An 18611-nucleotide genomic window follows, 5' to 3' on the forward strand; every position below is an offset into this window, starting at 1 on the left:
AGTGGAGCTCGATCTTGTCGCCGTGACCTTCTCGCCGTGCCCGATGGATTGAAGCGTGTCTCCGGAAACTTGCGGGTCCATCACGCTTCCACCGGTCGCCGATATAGTCCTATAGGTTTGGTAAGGTAGGACGGTCCTACCCTGGTGAGGGAAGAAAAATCGCGTTGAACAAAGAAAAATGAAACCCTTCGGGTCACTCCTCATCGCAAACCCCTGTCAGCAGTCCTCCTCCGGGAATGTACGTAAGAGCCACATACATTGAAAATCGGCGGCGGGAGTCGGCACACGTTGATCGTTGTTGCCAAATACCGCATCGGGCGCACATAACTCAGGCTCTGGGGGGAGGCGGGGGCCCTAGATAGAGGGTATCCATGCGGGGGGGAGATGGGGTCCCACGGCCCGCCGCAGGCGCCGATTTTTTGAGTTTTTTTTGCGCGATTTTTCACTTGTTTTGGACATAGCACATAGGAATTCGCCGTACTTGCGGCCATGCTATCACGCCTTGCGACAGCCTGTCGGCGCTGCTGACCGTGCCCTGCTGCACAATTGACCACCTGCATAGCTCGCGGCCTTAGTATCCGCTCGCCTGTGCGGCCGACGGCGCGCCCACACTCCGCCGAGGCCGCTTGAAGGCGCCCGGGCCCGACGGCCGATGCATGGCGTAAACCGGGGGCGGAGCCGCGCCGATCGCGCCGCAGGCGACCGGCGTGGCCGCCACGGCCGCCGCCGCCGTCGCAAAGCCGCTGGCGGCGGCGGCGGCGGCGGGCTCGAAGCAGCTGCTCGACGGGCCGTCGACGCTCTTCAGCCACTCCTGGGCACGCGCCTCGCCGGCCGTGGAGATTGCGATGCATCTTGCCGCCGGCCACGGTGGCGAAGAGGCCCCAATATCATGTACATGTACATGTTACATGTTGTTGTTGTTGTTGTTGTTGTATACACATGTACATGTGTGCATGTGTGTGTATTTTCGAGATCGGCCGTGAGCGGGAGCCGGTGGGCGGCGCAGAAAGAATTCTTATTCGCCGCCCGTGCCGGCACTAACACGGGAACACCAAAAAAGAAAGAAACGCGCGCATGAAAAGCGATCCCACGACAGCGTCGGTGGGGAAGACATGAAGGGTAGAGGGCTGTCCGCAACAGTGGGCTAACGCCTCGGAATGTGGAAGCAGTATGGCTCAGCCATACTGCTTCCACACACATTCCCTGTGCTCGCTCCCACACAGCCATCTTACCTAAGGATGGCTGAGCTCGCTGCAGTGCAGCCATAGCCTTCAGCCCGATGGCGTCAATACACAAAGGGCAGCCATCCTTGGTAGACGGTTGAGGAGCTTCAGAGGGGGATGGGGGGGATAAGGTCCCGGCCGCCGGCGGCGGCCGGCGGGTCGAGGGGGGGGGGGGGTATGGTCTCAGGCGGGCGGCCCTCTCCAGGGGTATGGTCAGGCTGCCTTCCCCTCCCCGGCCCAACGGATAGATGAATCCGGGGCACCCTCCGCTCGAATCCCTGGCTGGGGGTTCGAGGTGGCCCCCACCCTGGGGCCTCCCATCAAAGGGACTGCTGCAGAAGACGCCCAATCTTGCACACGTGCAAGAACCATACAGTTGCTGCCTATTTAATATGAATGGCGCCGTGTAAATTCTTATTTTGTGTGGCGGGGGTGGGCGGGTGCACGGAGCTAAGTGCCTCGCCACCCTCGCAGGAGTCGCTTAGGCGGCTCCCGTGGTGTACCTGTGTTAGTGCCAGTGCGAGCCAGTCCCGTGCCCAGTCCTGTGCCCAGTGTCGTACGAGGGAGTGTTGTTGTAAAACCGTGGTGTACCTGTGTTCGTGCCAGTGCGCGCCAGTCCCGTGCCCAGTGTTGTGCGAGGGAGTTTTGTTGTAAGATTCTTATTTTGTCACTTGGCGACAGCAGGCGGCCGCTGCCGCGGCGCTCGCGTTCCACAAATGCACTCCACCTCCTTCGGCGTCTCGGACAAGCTTCAATCGGAGCTGCAGCGGGCCTGCGGCGGTGCTGCTGTCGGCGGGCTGCAGATCCACATCCGCAACGAGACCTTTGAGCTCGGCGAGACGCTGCCCACGGTGTCGGTGCCCGCGCTGCTCAAGGCTGCGATCACGCCGCTGCTGGACGAGCGGGCGCCGTGCTACCTGCTGCTCTCGCTGCAGAGCGAGTGGGCGCTCGCCAGTTGGGTGCCCGACGCCGCCGGCGTGCGCGACAAGATGCTCTACTCTTCCGGCCGCGAGGCGCTCCGCAAGGCGTTTGCGTCGCTCGGCTCTCTGTCGTACGAGGCGCACTGGGCGGGGAAGGGCGAGGCGGACGTGGAGGCGCTCTTCGCGGCGCCGACCGAGGAGAAGGCCACCCTCGCGCTGATGACAGGCACCGAGAGGATGGCGCTCGAGGACGCCAAAGCAACCGCCGTCGAAGCCGCCTCCGGCAAGGCGGCTAGCCCACCCACCCTCCCCTGAGACTTCGGCCACCCGCCCTCCCCTCAGACTTCGGCCAGACCACCCTCCCCTCAGACTTCGGCCAGACCACCCACCCACCTCCCCTGAGACTTCGGCTAGCCCACCCGCCCTCCCCTCGGCAGGTTTCCTCTGCGTCCCTCGCCTTCCCGCTCACCGCCGCCGCCGCCACCGCGCTGACGGCGTTCGAGAGCGGCGGCCGCGACCTTCTCCTGCTGCACGTCGACGGCGAGAGAGAAGAAGCCGACCTCGCGAGACCCAAAAAAAAAGAAATCGTGGAGGTCAGTCGAGTGCGGTGGGTAGGTGAGACCATCGGGCTGCTCGACTCGCCCTCGCTGCCGCCCCTGGCCTCGGGCAGCCCAGTACCGCACCACCCACGGAGCAGAACCCACACCGGGTTCGGTACTCTGGAGGTATGGTACTAGGCGCCCCGCTCTCGTCGGTGCTTCCCTCCGCCGAGCCGTGCTACGCGCTGCTGCGGCACAGCAGCGAGGGCGGTCTAGCCGAGAGGCAGCCGAGAGGCAGCCGAGAGGCAGCCGAGAGGCAGCCGAGAGGCAGCCGAGAGCCGAGAGACAGCCGAGAGACGGCCGAGAGGCAGCCGAGAGACAGCCGAGAGGCAGCCGAGAGACAGCCGAGAGACAGCCGAGAGACAGCCGAGAGACAGCCGACAGACAGCCGACAGACAGCCGACAGACAGCCGAGAGACAGCCGAGAGACAGCCGACAGACAGCCGAGAGACAGCCGAGAGCCGAGAGACAGAGAGGTCGAGAGATCCCCCAGAGACAGCCGAGATATGGCCGCGGTACGCGCTGCTGCGAGCGACGGGCTGAGCAGCGAGCTGCCGAGCTCAGGCGCGCCGCTGCTCTTCCTGTACTCGTGCCCTGAGGGCGCGGCGGTGCGCGCGAAGATGCTGCATGCGTCGTGCAAAGGCGCCGTGCTCGCCTGAGGCCGCCGACACCGAGAGGGCGCGGCCAGTGCGCGAGATTGCGCGATGTCGCCCGCGAGTAGGCGCGGTGCTCGCCTCGCTGTCGGGCCGAGGGCTCGAGGTGTCGAAGTCGCTCGAGGGTGAGCAAGAAGAAGAATAATAATAATTTTATTATGATGATGATGATGATGATGATAACGATAATGATGATAATAACTATAATAGGCGAGCCCTCCGACCTGACCCACGAGCTGTGAACAGCGTCTCTTCACACCTCTAGCTGTGAACAGGCGAGCCCTCCGACCTGACCCACGAGCTGTGAACAGCGTCTCTTCACACCTCTAGCTGTGAACAGGCGAGCCCTCCGACCTGACCCACGAGCTGTGAACAGCGTCTCTTCACACCTCTAGCTGTGAACAGGCGAGCCCTCCGACCTGACCCACGAGCTGTGAACAGCGTCTCTTCACACCTCTAGCTGTGAACAGGCGAGCCCTCCGACCTGACCCACGAGCTGCTCTCCTCCGAGCTGAGCGCACCGGTGAGCGGCGCGGCGGGCGGCGCCGAGGCGCCCGCCGTCAGAAAGGCGGCGCCGCGCGGCGGGCGGAAGCTGACCAGCCGGCGCGGCTGAAGGGGGGGGGGGGGGGCTACATCCGCCCGCACTTGGGGGGCTAACCTGGTAGAGTGATTGATTTGTGGTTTCCTTTCCTCTTCGGTGTCCGAGAGATCCTTCCGAGTCGCGCGTGGCTGAGATCGCTCTCTTTGCTTTGAAAGACTCTTTCAGTCTTTGCGTGTTTTTGGCCCCGAGCGTGCGGTCGTGCGGGACGCGTGGCAACGAGTGGAAGTGCGGCGACCGGCGTCGCCAATCCGCTGCGATGACGCGCACGATTAGGATTACCGCAACAAATACTATTGAAACAAACTACAAGCGGTTCGATCGTCCTCCGTCTGCGTCGGTAGCGTCGCGCACTTGAGTCCCAACCGGGGGCCGCACTCGTGTTCTGCGCGCCCAGGACCGGGGACTACGGCGCGGGTGTGCTCGCTCTGAACGCTCAGTAGCCGTCGGACGAGTGGGTGACCGAGTGGCTCGGCAGCGCCTGCGCGACCAGCTCGGCGACTGCAGCGTGGTCCCGCATGCCGCGGCCAGGCGGCCCTCCCTCCGCTCCTCCGAAGCCGACCGAGTAGCCGTAGATGTGCACGCTCGCCTGCAGGGAGGCTCGGGCAAGGCTCCACGGAGGGGCGCACGGGCAAGCGAGCCGCTAGCTGTGCGGCTTCGCCCCGCCAGGCCCGCCGTCGCTCCGCACGATCCGGCCGCCGCCGAGGGGCTCGCAGCGGTAGCCGAGCGCCTCGAAGCGGTTGATGGCCGCCTGAGGGGAAGGGTCCGAGAGCGGGGTCTGAGCGGGGTCCGAGCGGCGCCTCCGCACGGTCGACTAGCCGCCGGCCTCGGCCACGTCGGCGTGGTACGAGCCGCGCCCCGACCGCACTGCGAAGAAGGGCGCGCCGCCGGAGCCTGGCGGGGGAGAGACGCGCAGGCAGGCGTACTTGAAGCGGCCGACGGCGATCTCCACCCGCGAGGAGAGGGCCGCCGCCTCGCCCGCGCCCGCGCCCTCGGCCGGCGCACCCTCGCCCCGCTGCAGCAGGCGGGCCGCCTTTGCTCCATCCGCCTCCGACGTGAAGCGCAGCTCCCCCTGCGGAGCGTGCGAGCCGACGCGTGTCAGCAGAGGTGGAGCCGAGAGTCGACCAATCGCGCCTCGACTGAAGGCTCACAGAAGGCTCCGCTAGAGGGTTCCGCGCTGGAAGGTTCCTAGAAGGTTCTCTCGCCTGCGGAGAGACGACGGCGTCGAGGCGCTCGTCCAGCTCGCCCATCGGCACCGCCTCCACGATCTGCTCGTTCAGGGCGAGCCCAATCACCTGCGGCCGCCCTCCGCCCTGCAGCCGCCGCTGCCGCGAGATGAAGGCGTCGTAGTAGCCTCGCCCGTGCCCGAGCCGACCGCAGCGCGCGTCGAAGGCGACGCCGGGCACGAGGAGGAGCGAGAGGTCCTCGCTCTCGGTCAGGTCCTCCATCGAGGCGGCCGCGGCCTCGTCCGGCTCGGGGATCCCCCACTTGGTGCGCGGCAGCGCCTTTGCCGCCTCCAAGTCGCCACTCAGGCCGAGCATCTTCATGTCGGTCGGCGAGCGGCCGCAAACGCGCGGCACGGCGACGCGAACGCCGCGCGCCAGCAGGTCGGCGACGATGGGCCACGTGTCCACCTCGTTGCACGCCCCCTCCATCGGAAGGTATATCGAGGCTGCGCCGGTGCAGGATGCAAAGGCGGGCACCGAGCGCAGCTGCTCGAGCACGGCGGCGGACTGAGAGGCGCGCTGCGCCGGCGTGATGGACGACAGCGCGGCGGCCACGCTCGCGCGGAGGCTTGGCTTGCTCATCGCGCGGATCCTTGAGGAAGGGCGGACCCGGCCCTCCGCGCGTCAAGGGGCGGGCCGGCCCTAGATCGGAGTTCCCCTCTTTCTTGAGGTGTGAACAGGCCAGCGCACACCGCCATACGAGGTATTTTCTTCTAAGGCTGTGAACTTGAACAGAGTCATACCAACACCGTGGCTCGTTACGGCACGCATGGGGGGCCTCCCGGACGTATGACCCTAGTCCAATAAGTCCCACAAACAAAGCGGCGGAGATGGCGGGGGAGGGCGGGGGATCGAGGAAGCACGACTCGCACCGACCCTTCACGAACCGAAAGGCTGCACCCGGGGAAGGCACAGTAATCCGTGTGAGTGCCGCGGTCGCGGTCGCGCGGCCAGCGCGCGGCGGGCCAGGGCGATGCATGATGATGACCGAGAGCGTGGTGCAGCGCCACGCCAGGCGCCAGCGTCCCCGCGCCTCTTCACACTCTGTTTTACATCTGGCCGACGCGCCGATGCTAGGTAGGATGCTAGGTAGGGCGATGCGCGGTGATGACAGAGAGCCCTGGCGAGGTACTTCCAGCCTGCTGTGGGAACAGCTGAGCAGTCAGTCTCGCCGAGGGAGCCGCACCGTACGCTCCGGCGTGTACTCATTCCACCCTTCTTTCCGACGATGCGCTGCGCGGTCAGCAGGCTCTCAATCCCGTGGGCGACGCTCCTCTACCTCCTCCTGCACGTCCTCGCCTTCCTGCCCTCCGAGTCGGACCGCGCGGCGATGCTCGAGGACGGCTGGGGCTGGCTCGCGGTGCTGCAGACCGTCTACGATAAGCGCGCCGCGCCAGACGCGCTGCAGCGTTTCGCGTGGCTGCTCCTCTCGCCGCTCTTCCTCGCGGTCGAGTGGCTGGGCACGTCGCGGCTGCTCTTCACGTGCAACGTCCTCTGCGCCCTCCTCACGCTCGATCGGAGGCAAGAGTACTCGCCCGGCCGCGACTCGGTCTTCGACCCCTTTGTTGACGCCTCGTGCAGCGCGGATCGGCTCGAGTGGCGGTGCGGCTACCGGCCGGAGGAGCCGCAATGGCGGTGCTCCGCGCGTGAGATTGCAGCCTTCAAGTGGTGCTGCGGCAGCAACACCTACGTGCCAGTCATCGGCATGCTCGGCGCGGTGCTTGCCAGCCGCGTCGCCGGGCGCGCGCTCCCTCCGGGCTGGGGCCGCGCCGTGCTGCACGCCGCGCTCTCCCTCGGCTGGCTCTGCGTCTCGGTCGGGCTGATGTACTCGCTCGGCGACGCGCACACGACGCACGAGACTCCGTGGCGCGACGTGGGCGGGTGGAGGCCGTGTGCGCTCTCCTTCCTCTCCCCCGCCGCCCACTCGGCGTGGATCTTCCAGGGCTGGCTCGTCGCCTCCCTCTTGCTGTGGCAGGCGGGGACGCGCCCCTCCGGCCGGACCTGGCCCGTCGCCTCGCGGCCGGCGCAGAATGCCGGCGCGGAGCCGCTCCTCGTGAGCGGCGGCCCGGCGGCGGCGGAGCAGAGCCCGGGCAGCTAACAATAGCGAAACGGTCAAACTCTGACGAGAGATGGATAGTGGGCCCCTGGTGTAGGGATCTTATCGAGGTAGGATTTCTAGCTGTTCGTATACTAGTACACAATCATTTGTGACATTTCGTCTCTCTCTCTGGACTCTGGCGCTTCTGGGCGGTATTCCATCTTGCATGGAGGAAAATCCACAGTGCACCACAGGCCAACGGGCGGGCGTGTAGGCGCAGCCGCCGGGGGAAATAAATAAAACGGACGACTCACTGCACACTACTGGAGATGGGTGAAAAGGAACAGGTCCAGGCCCGTGCGATGTTTGTGCAACTTCTTTTTTTTTGTGGGGGGGGGGGGGTCGGCTAGCCGGGTCGTCCTCCCGATAATCTGTCTCACTTCGGGGACTAGCATATCATCATTATTTTTTATTGGCGAGATCAATTCACGCCATCAGAAAGAAAGAAAAAACACACCAGCCAACGCCGCATTTTTGGAACAACCAGGCAACTCGTTCCGGGCGGCGCGCGATCCCCTTTGGCACGCTCTTTGGCCTCCGCCACATTACGCTATGGCCGCTTGCTGCGTCGCCCTGCCCGTCACGCCTCCGGCTCCCGCTCCTCCGTGCACCTGTCGTCGTATCGCCGAGGGCTTCCTGTGTCCAATAAAGAAGGAGCTGCCGCTTGACCCGGTTATTGCGGAAGACGGCTTTATGTACGAGCGTGGTAGCATCGAGATGTGGCTGCAGCATCGGTCGACGTCACCGATCACCAACCTGCCGATTGGCGAGCGGCTACTTCCGGCGCTGCAGGCTCGCACGCACACAGCTAAAATTCTGCTGCCGTCGCCCTCACGAGCGCCAATGCCCTCGGCGATCGAGTCCCTGTCACTCACTCCGCCTCCTCGCCCCACCAGTGCCGCTCGGCGATCGAGGAGCTTGTGCGGAGCGGCCTCGTTGACGACCTCGCTGACAGCTGGATCGAGCGCATACGACACGAGGCCACGGTCGCCGAGATCCGGCGCCGCGCCGAGGCGGGTGAGGTCGACGCGATGCTCAAGCTCGGCGCCTGGCATCACACGGGCCAGATGGGGCTCCCGATGTCGCACGCGGAGGGCTTCCGCTGGTGCAGGCGGGCCGCCGAACTGGGTTCACTTTATGCCTACGCGAGCGCCGGCTTGTGCCTTGTCGGCGGCAGGGGTGTGGATGCGGACGTGCCGCAGGGGCTGAGCCTCATCTCGGCGGCCGCGGTGGGCGGGCTCGAGTTCGCGTCGAACTGGCTCGGCGAGTGGTTCCTCGCCGGGCAGTATGGTCTGCCCAAGGACCCGAGCAGGGCAGCCTACTGGTTCGCAAAGGTGGTCGACGGGGCGGCTCACTCGCTCGACGGCGCTGCCTGCCCTCGCGTGCGCGGACACCGTGAGCGTGCCGCCGAACGGCTCTCACTACTGAGCGCTATCTGCACTCCCGCTGGCCCCGAGGAGGCGCTGCCGGAGTGCATCAAGGGCGAGGCCGGAGGCACTCACTGGGTTGGGCGAGCCTAGGGCGGGCGCTGTAAGAGCGGCGCTGCTTGCGTGTGTCGCCAACTCGCCAACTTGCGCGCGGACAGAGTAACGCGCACTATGTTTCACTTGCCTGCCATCTATGGCATGGACAGACATCTCATGCGCATGGTGTGCGTACAGGTTGTCACGTGTGTGGCGAATCAATGTGATATACGGCTCTAAGTGTGTGGGGTTAGCACATCCACATGGGGACCACAATCCACATCGGATCGTCACACGTCAGTGAGTACTGGTTGGGTAGTAGTCTAAGTTCTGAGCCTCGAGGCTGAGCGGGTCTAAGTGTGACTAGTCACGCTGGGGTGCTTACGCGGTCTAAGATCAGCGAGAGCCTCTTACATCGGCTAAGTCGGCCGTGGCACAGCCTGGGGCCAAGAGGCTCCCACCGTGATCAACGATACGCATACACGGCGCTAGCCCCCAAATTTTCTTCGCCTGCGGCGGGCGCCTTCTAATCCGGATCGATCCTTCTCATGCTCAGCAATCGCCGCCTCAGCATCCTCCTCTTCCGATTCTCGTTGCTCTTCTTGAGCGCAATCTTCAAGCCAAACAGTTCTCACAAATAGCCTCAAGCTCAAACAAACGCATGTCAAGGAAGCCTGTGTATGCTGGTCCTCTTTGAACGATCCGCGCGTGAGGTAGATCTAGCATAGGGCCTTGTTGGCAGCAGCCAGCTTGTTGCGCTGCTTCGTTGCGATGAGCTGATTGGGATCGCAGAAGTGCATGCCAAGCACCGCCACGATCTTGAAGCAGAACACATCGCAACCGCATCGTCCGCACTGCCATCGGCATGCCGCGCCCGCCGCTTCGCCGCAGCCGCCTTAAGACACGCATAGCGGCAGCACATGGTACGGTGCGCGTACTTGAGCAGGAGTTGCGCGCCGCAAGTAGCGCACTGGCCCTGGGACAAGGCGATATGGCGTCGTGCGCGGCATACGTTGGTCGGGACGCGTCCAGGTATTTTTCGGGTAAACCTGGACTTTTGCAGGTATACCCGGGTTTTACCCGGATTTGGCCTTGTGCCGTCTAAGTTCATGGCCCCCGACCATACAGCGTCTAAGTCCGAGCCCGGCTCCGTGCGGGGGCTAAGTTGAGCGCTCGCTCGCTGCAGAGGCTAAGTGTAGAGCGACCCTCTAGCCCTACTACCCAACCATTCAGTGAGTCACCCACAGATCGCCCGCGCGCATTATTGTAAATAGCAGCGGCCAATTTGGAGGTCGGGCATCGAAATCAATAGAAACGGGGACACCGCGTGCTCTCGAGCACTTGAAGCAACGAGTTTATGTTTGGATTGCTCTCAACTCTGCGACCTCGCGAGAGCCGAGACCAATAGTTTCTCTCTCATTCTCTCGACCGGCGTCGCGGTCTCTCTCTTGCACACACCACAACTAAGGCGGCTCGCTCACGCCTCTCTCACGACGGGCAAACGGGAGCCCTCTCACCTAGAATTCCAGAGGGCCAGCGCTTCTCCGAGCAACTAGCCGATTACACCCCTCCTCCTCTCGGGCGGCGTCCTCAGGATGCGCGACAGGTCGAGGAAGGCGTACTGGTCAAAGTCGCAGTGCCACTCCTGTCCGGCGCGCAGGTTGAAGAGATCGGCGCGGTTCGAGCACATCTTGCTGTAGAGACAGACCTCGAGGAAGAAGATCGAGTCGGTGGAGTAGCCGTTGTTGCCGCGGCAGTTTTTGTTGCCGCTCCAACCCGAGCAGTGGCCGAGGCGGGGCGAGTTCCGAAAGTCGAGCTGGTTGGGCGCGTGCGCGAAGATGATGCCGCGCCGTCCCTGCCCCGGCAGCCGCCCCTGCGCTGCGCACACCTGCCACTCGAGGTTGCGGCAGATGTTGTAGGGCACCCGCCGCCCGAAGAGCGCGAGCATGTTGATCGATGCCTGCACGCACTTCTCGGCGTGGCCAGACTCGGTCCCGCCCGCGTTGGAGCAGAACCACTCTATCGACTCGTCGAAGCCGAGCAGCGCTGGCGCGGGGTGCGCAAAGTGGGGCGGCTGGTGGGCGACGCCGAGGTCGCCGGAGTTACCCTCGTACCAGTTGTTGTAGCAGTGGGTGCCCGAAACCGTGTCGGCAAAGTAGGTGTCTGCGTGCTGCCACTGCGCGTGGTTGTCCCTCTGCCGCTCAAAGCAGGACCCCCGCAGCCCTTGCGCCGGGTCCCACTTGTGCCACGGCTCGGAGCCCCACATCGCGCGAAATACGAAGGACGCGTCCTTGAGCAGCTCCTCGCACAGCCGGCACCGCTCGCAATCCTGCCCGCGCATCGGCGGCATCGGAGACGGCGGCGGTGGTGGTCTCGGCGGCGGTGGGGCTGGCGGCGGCTGCGGCGGCGCGAGGCAGTGGAGCTGCTCTCCAGATGCTCTGCAAGTTGAGCCGTAATACTCGCACCGGCTATAGACCCGGCCGCCCGCCTGGTCGTCGCGCGCGATGTAGGCGTTGCGACACGCTGCCTCGTTGCCGTTGAGCGACTTGCACCAGCGGCTGCCGCTAGACGCTCCGACTATCTGCTGAAGCGCGCTCTCCTCGGTGCCGTCCAACAGCACCATCCCTCTCGCCCAGTCGCACGGCGGCGGCGAGGGCGGCGGCGGGAAGGGCGGCGGCGGGGAGGGTGGCGGCGGTAGCGGAGGCGGCGGCGACGGCGGCGGCGGCGACGGCGGCGGTGCGATGAAGCCGAGCATGCCGAAGACGGGAGTGATGACTGGCAGGGCGCCTCGCTGGGCAGGCCCGACGGCGAGGGCGGCGAAGGCGAAGAGGAGGAGGACCATCAGCGCATTCCAGGCGAGGCACATTGGTATCATTCGCCGGCAGGTGAGTTTATCCGCCGCCGGGGCCGCGGCCGGGGCCGCGGCCGGGGGCACGTCATCTGCCACATGTCCATGTCCATGTGCATGTTGTGCATGAGGGCGTGCCGGTCTCTGTGCCGAGCCAAGCACGACCATTCGATGCTCAGACGCCGCGTGGGGCTCCTCGCACTCCGCAGGGGGAAGCTCCTCTCCCATCTCTACGTATTTCTCAGCCGTCCGCTTCGACGGCCTCGACGGCCTCCAGGGCCTCGCACTGGCGCCGCGCCCGGCGGCGTGCGGCGAGACGGTCATGCCGGGCGAAGCATCTGCGGGCGACGGCGGGCACTCCGGCGCTTTAGTTTACGGCTGGCGTGTGAAGCCGTGCGCGTGTACGTTTTTGTTTCTTTTTTGGTGTACCTGTGTTGTGCCAGTGCGCGAGGTCCCGTTGTGAGGGATTAAAATATTTCTTTTCTTTTCTTTTGTGTGTGCTAGTGTGCGCCAGTCCACGCCCTTGCCGCGCCCCGCGGCGATACTTTTTTCCCTCTCTCTGGCCCGAGCGCGTTGTGGGCACAGGACGCCGTGGGGCTAATACCCTCTGTCCGTCCTCGGATATGCCTCCGGTGGCCCCACTCCTTCGTTTGGGCCACCTCGCCGACGGCACTCCCGCTCTCGGCCAGGCGGAGCTGCTCCTCTCTGGCTTCGGAGTCGAGCGCTTTGGCGGCGGCGCCCTCTACACTGGCTCCTTCCATCGAGGGCGGTGGCACGGCCGCGGAGCTCTCACGAGCAAAGACCCCCGCGGCAACCCCATCACCCACGACGGCATGTGGCGCGACGGCCTGCGGGAGGGGCGCGGCGTCGAGACGCTGTCGCACCAGAGCTCGACCTGCGTCGGCGCCTGGTCAAAGGGGAGCAAGCACGGCGCGTTCCGCTGCCTGGTCAACGGGTCCTGGCGCGCGGAGGGGTGGGACCACGGCGTGAGGACCCGCGCAAGAGCCGTGCCCAGCGACGCGGCCTCTTCGTGGTGGGTGGAGCCCGGCGTCCGCTTTGCCCTCACCTCGCACAAGCATGACCGGTGGCTCTACCGAGGCGACGTCGTGGAGGAGGAGGCGCGGCAGAGCGTCGCGGCGCACGGCTCCGGCTTCTCGCTGTGGGAGGAGGAGGGCCGCTGGTCCTACTATGGCGGCTGGGCAGGCGGAGTGCCGCACGGGCCCGCCCACCTCCTGTTCCCGGACGGGTCGTACTTCGTCGGCAACCTGAGCGGCGGCACGCCCCGCCGCGGCTTCTTCGGGCTACCGAACGGCTCCGCGCTGCACACGGACGGCAGCGACGCGACCTACCTCTCCGACTTGTGCGGCGGCGCGCTGGTGCGGCCCGGCTGGCTGCTCCTCTGGGCGAGGGAGCAGCCGACGGACACGCGGCAGGCGTGCCGTGAGGCGGCTCTCGCTGCCGGCCACGAGGTTAACGCGGCGCTGCTGGAGGCGGCCGCAGCCTCATCGCGCCGCCGGGTGTCTTGGAGCCCGGCACCGGCCGCGGAGGCGTCGCTCTGGCCCACCGCCGCGCTCTCCTCTCTCCTCGCTGGCTTGGCTGCGGTGGCCCTGTGGCGGCGGCGGAGGTGGCGGGGTGCTGACGAGGCGCCGGCGGCACGGTCGGCGCGGCACCGCAAGAGGCAGGACGAGCCGCAGGGATCTACTACAACGGCGGCCACCGCCGCGGCGCAAGGTGCGCGGGGGAGAGGCGCCAAGGCTGCGCACCGCAGAAAAGGTCCGAAGCCGCCGCAGCCGCCGCGAGCCTCGCCACCGCCATCGCCGGCTTCTGAACCGCCAACGCCGACGCCACAGCCGCCGCTATCGCCGCCTTCGCCGCAGCCGCCGCGGCCGGAGCCGGCGACGCCGCCGCCGCAGCAGCAGCAGCAGCAGCAGCAGCCGCAGCAGCAACCGCCACAGGCCGAGGGCTCCCCCTCCCCACCGGCCGAGGCGGCGCCCGTGTCTGCGGCGTGTTGCGGTGGGACGGCTCAGGATGGCCAGCAGCTGCGTCGCCAGCGCCTCGGCCTCGCTGCCGCCCCGCCGCCCGCCGCTCCGCTGCCCGCCGCACCGCTGCCCTCCGCAAGCCCGCTGTCTGCGGGCCCGCTGCGCAGCTGGCTCGCCTCCCTCGAAACCGACGGCAAAGAGGGCGGCGAGGAGGGCGGCGGGCGGTACGGCGGGAGCCATGAACCTTCTCGGAACCTTCCTATAGGCGGCGGGCGGTACGGCCGGTACGCAGCTGCGTTTGCAGCCCACTTCGACAGCTTCGCAGACCTCCTCCTCGGCGAGGAGGACGTCGGCGTCGAGGTGCTCCTGCCTCGCGGAGCGTGTTGCGCCTCGCCTCTTCATGCCGCCTCTTCACGCCACCCCCGCTGTGCACAGGCCATCCTCGATGCCTGCTCCGTCACCGCCATCGGCGACCGCGCGAGGCTGCGCCGCGCTATCGCCTCTCTCCGGCCGGAGGGCAAGCCGCTCCTGCCCATCGGCCCTCCCTCTGCCGCCGCCACGCTGCCGGCCGGCGAACATGCGGCGGGCGGCGGCGGTTCGGCGGGCGGCGGCGGCTCAGGTGGCGGGGCGGACGTGTGCGTCGCGCTGCGCGTCGGTGGCATGATGTGCGGAGGCTGCCGCGCCAAGGCGGAGCACGCTCTCGCGGCTGTGCCTGCCGTCTCGCGCGCATCCGTCGACCTTCGCTCTTGCAGGGCGGTGTGCTACGGCGGGAGCACGCTGCAGCCTCAGGCGCTACTGGGCGCGCTCGAGCGGCTTGGCTTGCGCGGGCACGTGCTTGGCGGCGGCGGCGAAGGCGGCGAGGAGGCAGGGGGGGTAGAGGCGAAGGCGGGAGACATTCCCATCCTGTCGCTGATGCGGTCGCTCGGCGAGGCGAAGGAGCACGTCGTCAAGCGGTACAAGTGCGGCTGCGGTTGCGACGGGTGCATCTGCGCGGCGGAGCCAACAGTGGAGGACGACACGGGCTGCGACGTGACGCTGGGCGAGCTGTGCTTGCGGCTGGAGAGCAGCTTGCGGGCCTTTGGCGACCTGAGCAGGGTGGAGGCCAATCCCGAGGAGCTCGCGTTGCTGCGGGTGCCTTGCCCCTGCGATGGGGGCCACGCGGCAGACAGGCCGTGTTGAGTTACATTCCTGTGGAGGAGTGGGAGTCGTTTACTACGACGTCGGGACGTGTGCATGGACGTGTGGAGTCGTGTTGTAGACTGTCGTACAAAACGCCGATGTCTCTCTCCCTCGTGGACAAAAAACAAATCGCCCGCGCGCAGCCCCAGCTCAGCAGCACGCGCGCGGCATTGCCATTGGCCATTGCGCTACGGCGCGTGTACGGACCCTCTATAAGTAGGTGATGCCACACAGACCCACCATGACTGCACCCACCAAGAGCACCATCACATTCCTCTCGCACTCTTTAGTTCTGCCTTTCTCACACACGGTTCTCGGCGGAAGAGATAGTGTATGGTTACTGTCAATCCCTCACAGCCTTACCCCCGCCATCAAAGGGGAGCAACAGCGCATCAGGGGGAGGAGCCGATCACTGGTCGAAGCACGTGCCCCGTGCGTCGCTGAACCTCGAGCGACGCATACGGTCATTGAGCCTCGGACGGCACAGGGCGGGTGGGCGTGCCGCTGAGCGCCAGCCGGGAGGTTGTCCTCTCGACGCCAGGAGGGTGCGTGGAGGGCGCCACCCCGCGAGGCCAACGCGCGCTCACCACACGCCCCGTGCGAGAGCAGGTCATCTTTGCGGTCACGCTAGCCATCTTCTACTTTGACGAGATCGTCGACAACTACTGGTTCAAGACGCACGGCAACTACGACCTGCAGGACTACGTCCCCGGCCTCAACACCTTCTCCGACGACGGGCAGCCGTGGGCCATCCCGGTCCGCATCTCGCTCATCTTCTTCTTCTCGACGGCGGCCACGATCTCCTTCTGCTCCTTCGCCCAATGCGCAAACGAGCTCGTCCACACCATCCCCGGACTCGGCAACTCCTCGCCGCCGAACCCCCCCCCCCCCCCCCGGCCCCCCGCGCTCACTGCCCCGCCCAGAGCTCTTCTCACCTCGCCCTCGCGGTGCCGCCGCAGGCTGCCTCATCGACGCCCTCGGCCTCGGCGTCGTCGGGGCCGTGGCCGTCACCGGCGCGACGGGCCGCGGCGGCGTCGACTTTGCAGCCTATTCGACCAATGCCCGGGCGGTGACCGCGGAGGACATGGACCCGCTCATTGCGCTTAGCGCCAAGCCATCCGACGTCGACCCGGAGAGCGGCGGCATCGCCTACAAACGGCTCGAGCCCCCCCAGAGGCCGCGGCCATCGAAGAAGCACGTCGAATCAATGCGCGGCGCCAAGTAGAGGGAGCGCAGTACGGCGTCGACGTCAGTTGGCAGGACTGGCGCTGTCACCCCAAAGCAACAGCAAAGACCTTGCTGCTCCTGAGAGTCCTCTCTCTCTCGTATAGAGGTGGGTGTGTGCGTGTGGTCTCTAGCTCTCTCTCTCTCTCTCTCGTTCTCTCTGGCTCCCTTAGCCGTACTCCCTTTATCTCTCCGCTCCTCTTTCTCCGCGCCTCTCGGTGTGCAGCTGCGTGCGCGATGGCCGCGATCGCACACAGTCACAGGTGTCAATGGCGGGTGTCATGCGTGCAGTCAGTGGATGTGTGTCGCTTTGTCGTGCGCGTTCGCTTTCCTCCCCATACTCGTGCGTGTCACTGTATTTCCAGGTCACACTTTCTCTTCTGGTCAATCTGTTGAGAGCTGTGAAGACTTCGGTGGGTGTCCCCCTCTGAGCAATAAAGCTGCGAGGAGCACTTGGAGCACTTGGAGTGCAGTCAGAAAGAAAGAAAGAATACGGACAACCCAAGGGAGGGATGGGAGGACGGCACGCCGCCACCACACAGGGATTTTAAGGAGAGGGGTGTGATGCGCTAGCCGTCACATATGAAAAAAAAATTTGCTCACAAAAAGCGGCGGCGCATATTCCGCGTGCCATCAAGGTCGTTAGCGGATCAACCTAGCTCAGCGCCTCGCAAAACTGAAGGTCCGCCGCCATGGACACCGTCGTCAAGGCTGCGACCGGCGTGTACGTCAAGAGCTTCATGGCGGAGTTCCTGCAGGCGCGGCTGGCCGCATCCCTCGCCGCGAGCCCGATAGTGACGGCCTGTTTGCCACACTTGCTGTAGATGTGTCCACTCGCCCACGCGCTCTGGTGCCTCACGGGCCGCGTCTTCTCACTCGCCGTAGCGCCTCCTGCGCAGTTCTTCACCATCATCCTCGCCTGGATCACCGGCATCCTCGGCATCGTAACGCTCATCTACGGTCGGCGCCTCTCCCGCCGCTCAGCGTGCCGCCGCGATCCGCTCTCATGAGCACGCGCCGCGCGACCCCGCAGGCGTGGGAGCGCAGGTCGTCGCGCTCGGCGCTCCTGCCGCGGCGGTCGTTGCGGGAGGGGCTATGGCCTCCGCGGTGAACGACATTGCATCGAACCCGATCGGCATGCCTCGCGGCTCGTGCTCTCCACCGGCAGGGGGGTCGCCGGGTTCACCTACGTTGGGGGAGGGGAGGAATTTCTCCTGACCCCCTTGTGGGCACGAGGGGGAGCCTCTTGGGCCCCTGGGGGGATTTTGGGGCCCCCCAGGGGGGGGGGGGCCTCCAAACCAAGGGGGGGGAGCTGCCGACAAAAATGGGGGGGGGGCCCTTTGGCCCTCGGGGCCTTTCCTGGGGGCCTATTCCCCCCCCGGAGTCCCCCTTGGGTATTGGGCCGCAAGACTTCCTTGGAACCCCTTCCCCTTCCCCCACACTTCACCCGCGGAAGGGGGAGGTGGAGTCCCCCCCCTCCCCCCTTGGAGGGGCCCTCCCGGCGGCCCCTTGGAGGCTTCCCCCCCCCCCCCCCCCCCGCCCTACCCTCGCCCTACCCTCTCCCCCAGCCAACTCCTGCCGCCGCACCAGGCACCTTCCCCACCTTCGTGCCGATGCTCAACATCGACCTGGGCGACCTCAACGCCACTGTCGACGAGTACAACGGCGGCGAGCTCACGCTGACGCGCGAGATGGGCGACTTCGAAAAGGGCGAGCTCGGAGGCTTCTCGGTGAGCGGCGACTTCGAGGTGAGTGACGGAGTGGAGCATGAGCATGTGTCGGAGCATGAGCATGCGTCAGAGCATGTGTCGGAGCATGGCGGCATGAGTGAGGCGGCATGACCAGCGCCTGTTGAGCATGCATACAGCCCGAGGGAGCGGGAGGCGCTTGAGGCGCGGCTCGACTTGGCTCACTCTAGGAGGATGTGAGCCCTCCCCATATCTCCCCCACATCTCCCCCATATCTCCCCCATATCTCACTCTAGGAGGATGTGAGCCCTCCCCATATCTCCCCCACATCTCCCCCATATCTCCCCCATATCTCCCCCATATCTCACTCTAGGAGGATGTGAGCCCTCCCCATATCTCCCCCACATCTCCCCATATCTCCCCCATATCTCCCCCATATCTCACTCTAGGAGGATCTGAGCCCTCCCCATATCTCCCCCATATCTCCCCCATATCTCACTCTAGCAGGATGTGAGCCCGCTCGCGCCCGAGCCGACGCAGCCCTTCCCCCTCCCTACTCGCCCCTCTCCCCTCCCCCCAGGAGGTGCTGCCGGACCAGTACGAGGAGCCCGAGTCGAAACCCTTCAAGGACGGGCTCGCCGGCGAGTCTCTCGCCTACCTGCTCGCTTTTGGTGCGCCGGCCCGGGCTCGCCCTCCCCTCTCTCCACACACACACCCCACACACCACACACCCTTTCAACCCCCCCCGGCGTGAGGCCGCTTCGACTGGCGGCGCGTGCGGGTGGCCTTGGTGCCGCGACATTGCTCCGTGTCAAAAGCACCTCAGGGTCGCTCTTCCGGCAGCTGTCTCGCGCGCTGGGGGGGCGCCGACGCCTTCACCTTCGCGATCGACACTCCCCGGGCGCATTTTGGG

General features: G+C 66.0%; 5 protein-coding genes across 5 annotated transcripts; 4 read left to right on the forward strand and 1 right to left on the reverse strand.

Annotated features, from left to right (window-relative positions):
* Positions 1–1939: 1939 nt before the first annotated feature.
* On the forward strand, positions 1940–2458 carry EMIHUDRAFT_104702 (hypothetical protein; the record flags this gene model as incomplete). The annotated part of the gene is made up of 1 exon (XM_005764014.1): positions 1940–2458. The coding sequence occupies one exon, from the start codon at positions 1940–1942 to the stop codon at positions 2456–2458; it is 519 nt and encodes a 172-aa protein (XP_005764071.1).
* A 1815-nt stretch (positions 2459–4273) lies between these two features.
* Positions 4274–5860, reverse strand: EMIHUDRAFT_357748 (5-formyltetrahydrofolate cyclo-ligase). Its single transcript, XM_005764015.1, has 2 exons — positions 5202–5860; positions 4274–5068 (listed from the first exon to the last, which is right to left on the reverse strand). The coding sequence occupies exons 1-2, from the start codon at positions 5799–5801 to the stop codon at positions 4808–4810; spliced, it is 861 nt and encodes a 286-aa protein (XP_005764072.1). The 5' UTR covers positions 5802–5860; the 3' UTR covers positions 4274–4807.
* Positions 5861–6447: 587 nt separating this feature from the next.
* EMIHUDRAFT_465041 (hypothetical protein) lies at positions 6448–9036 on the forward strand (the record flags this gene model as incomplete). Its single annotated transcript, XM_005764016.1, has 2 exons — positions 6448–7272; positions 8214–9036. The coding sequence occupies 2 exons, from the start codon at positions 6448–6450 to the stop codon at positions 8835–8837; spliced, it is 1449 nt and encodes a 482-aa protein (XP_005764073.1). The 3' UTR covers positions 8838–9036.
* Positions 9037–14180: 5144 nt separating this feature from the next.
* On the forward strand, positions 14181–14892 carry EMIHUDRAFT_357752 (hypothetical protein; the record flags this gene model as incomplete). Its single annotated transcript, XM_005764017.1, has 1 exon — positions 14181–14892. A coding segment is annotated over one exon (524 nt), but the record flags the coding sequence as incomplete, so codon positions are not given.
* A 503-nt stretch (positions 14893–15395) lies between these two features.
* On the forward strand, positions 15396–16011 carry EMIHUDRAFT_357755 (hypothetical protein; the record flags this gene model as incomplete). Its single annotated transcript, XM_005764018.1, has 2 exons — positions 15396–15623; positions 15712–16011. Coding segments are annotated over 2 exons (528 nt in total), but the record flags the coding sequence as incomplete, so codon positions are not given.
* Between the last annotated feature and the right edge of the window lie 2600 nt (positions 16012–18611).

Source organism: Emiliania huxleyi (genome assembly GCF_000372725.1).
Source record: "Emiliania huxleyi CCMP1516 unplaced genomic scaffold EMIHUscaffold_61, whole genome shotgun sequence".
In the NCBI taxonomy this organism is placed as follows: Eukaryota; Haptophyta; order Isochrysidales; family Noelaerhabdaceae; genus Emiliania; species Emiliania huxleyi.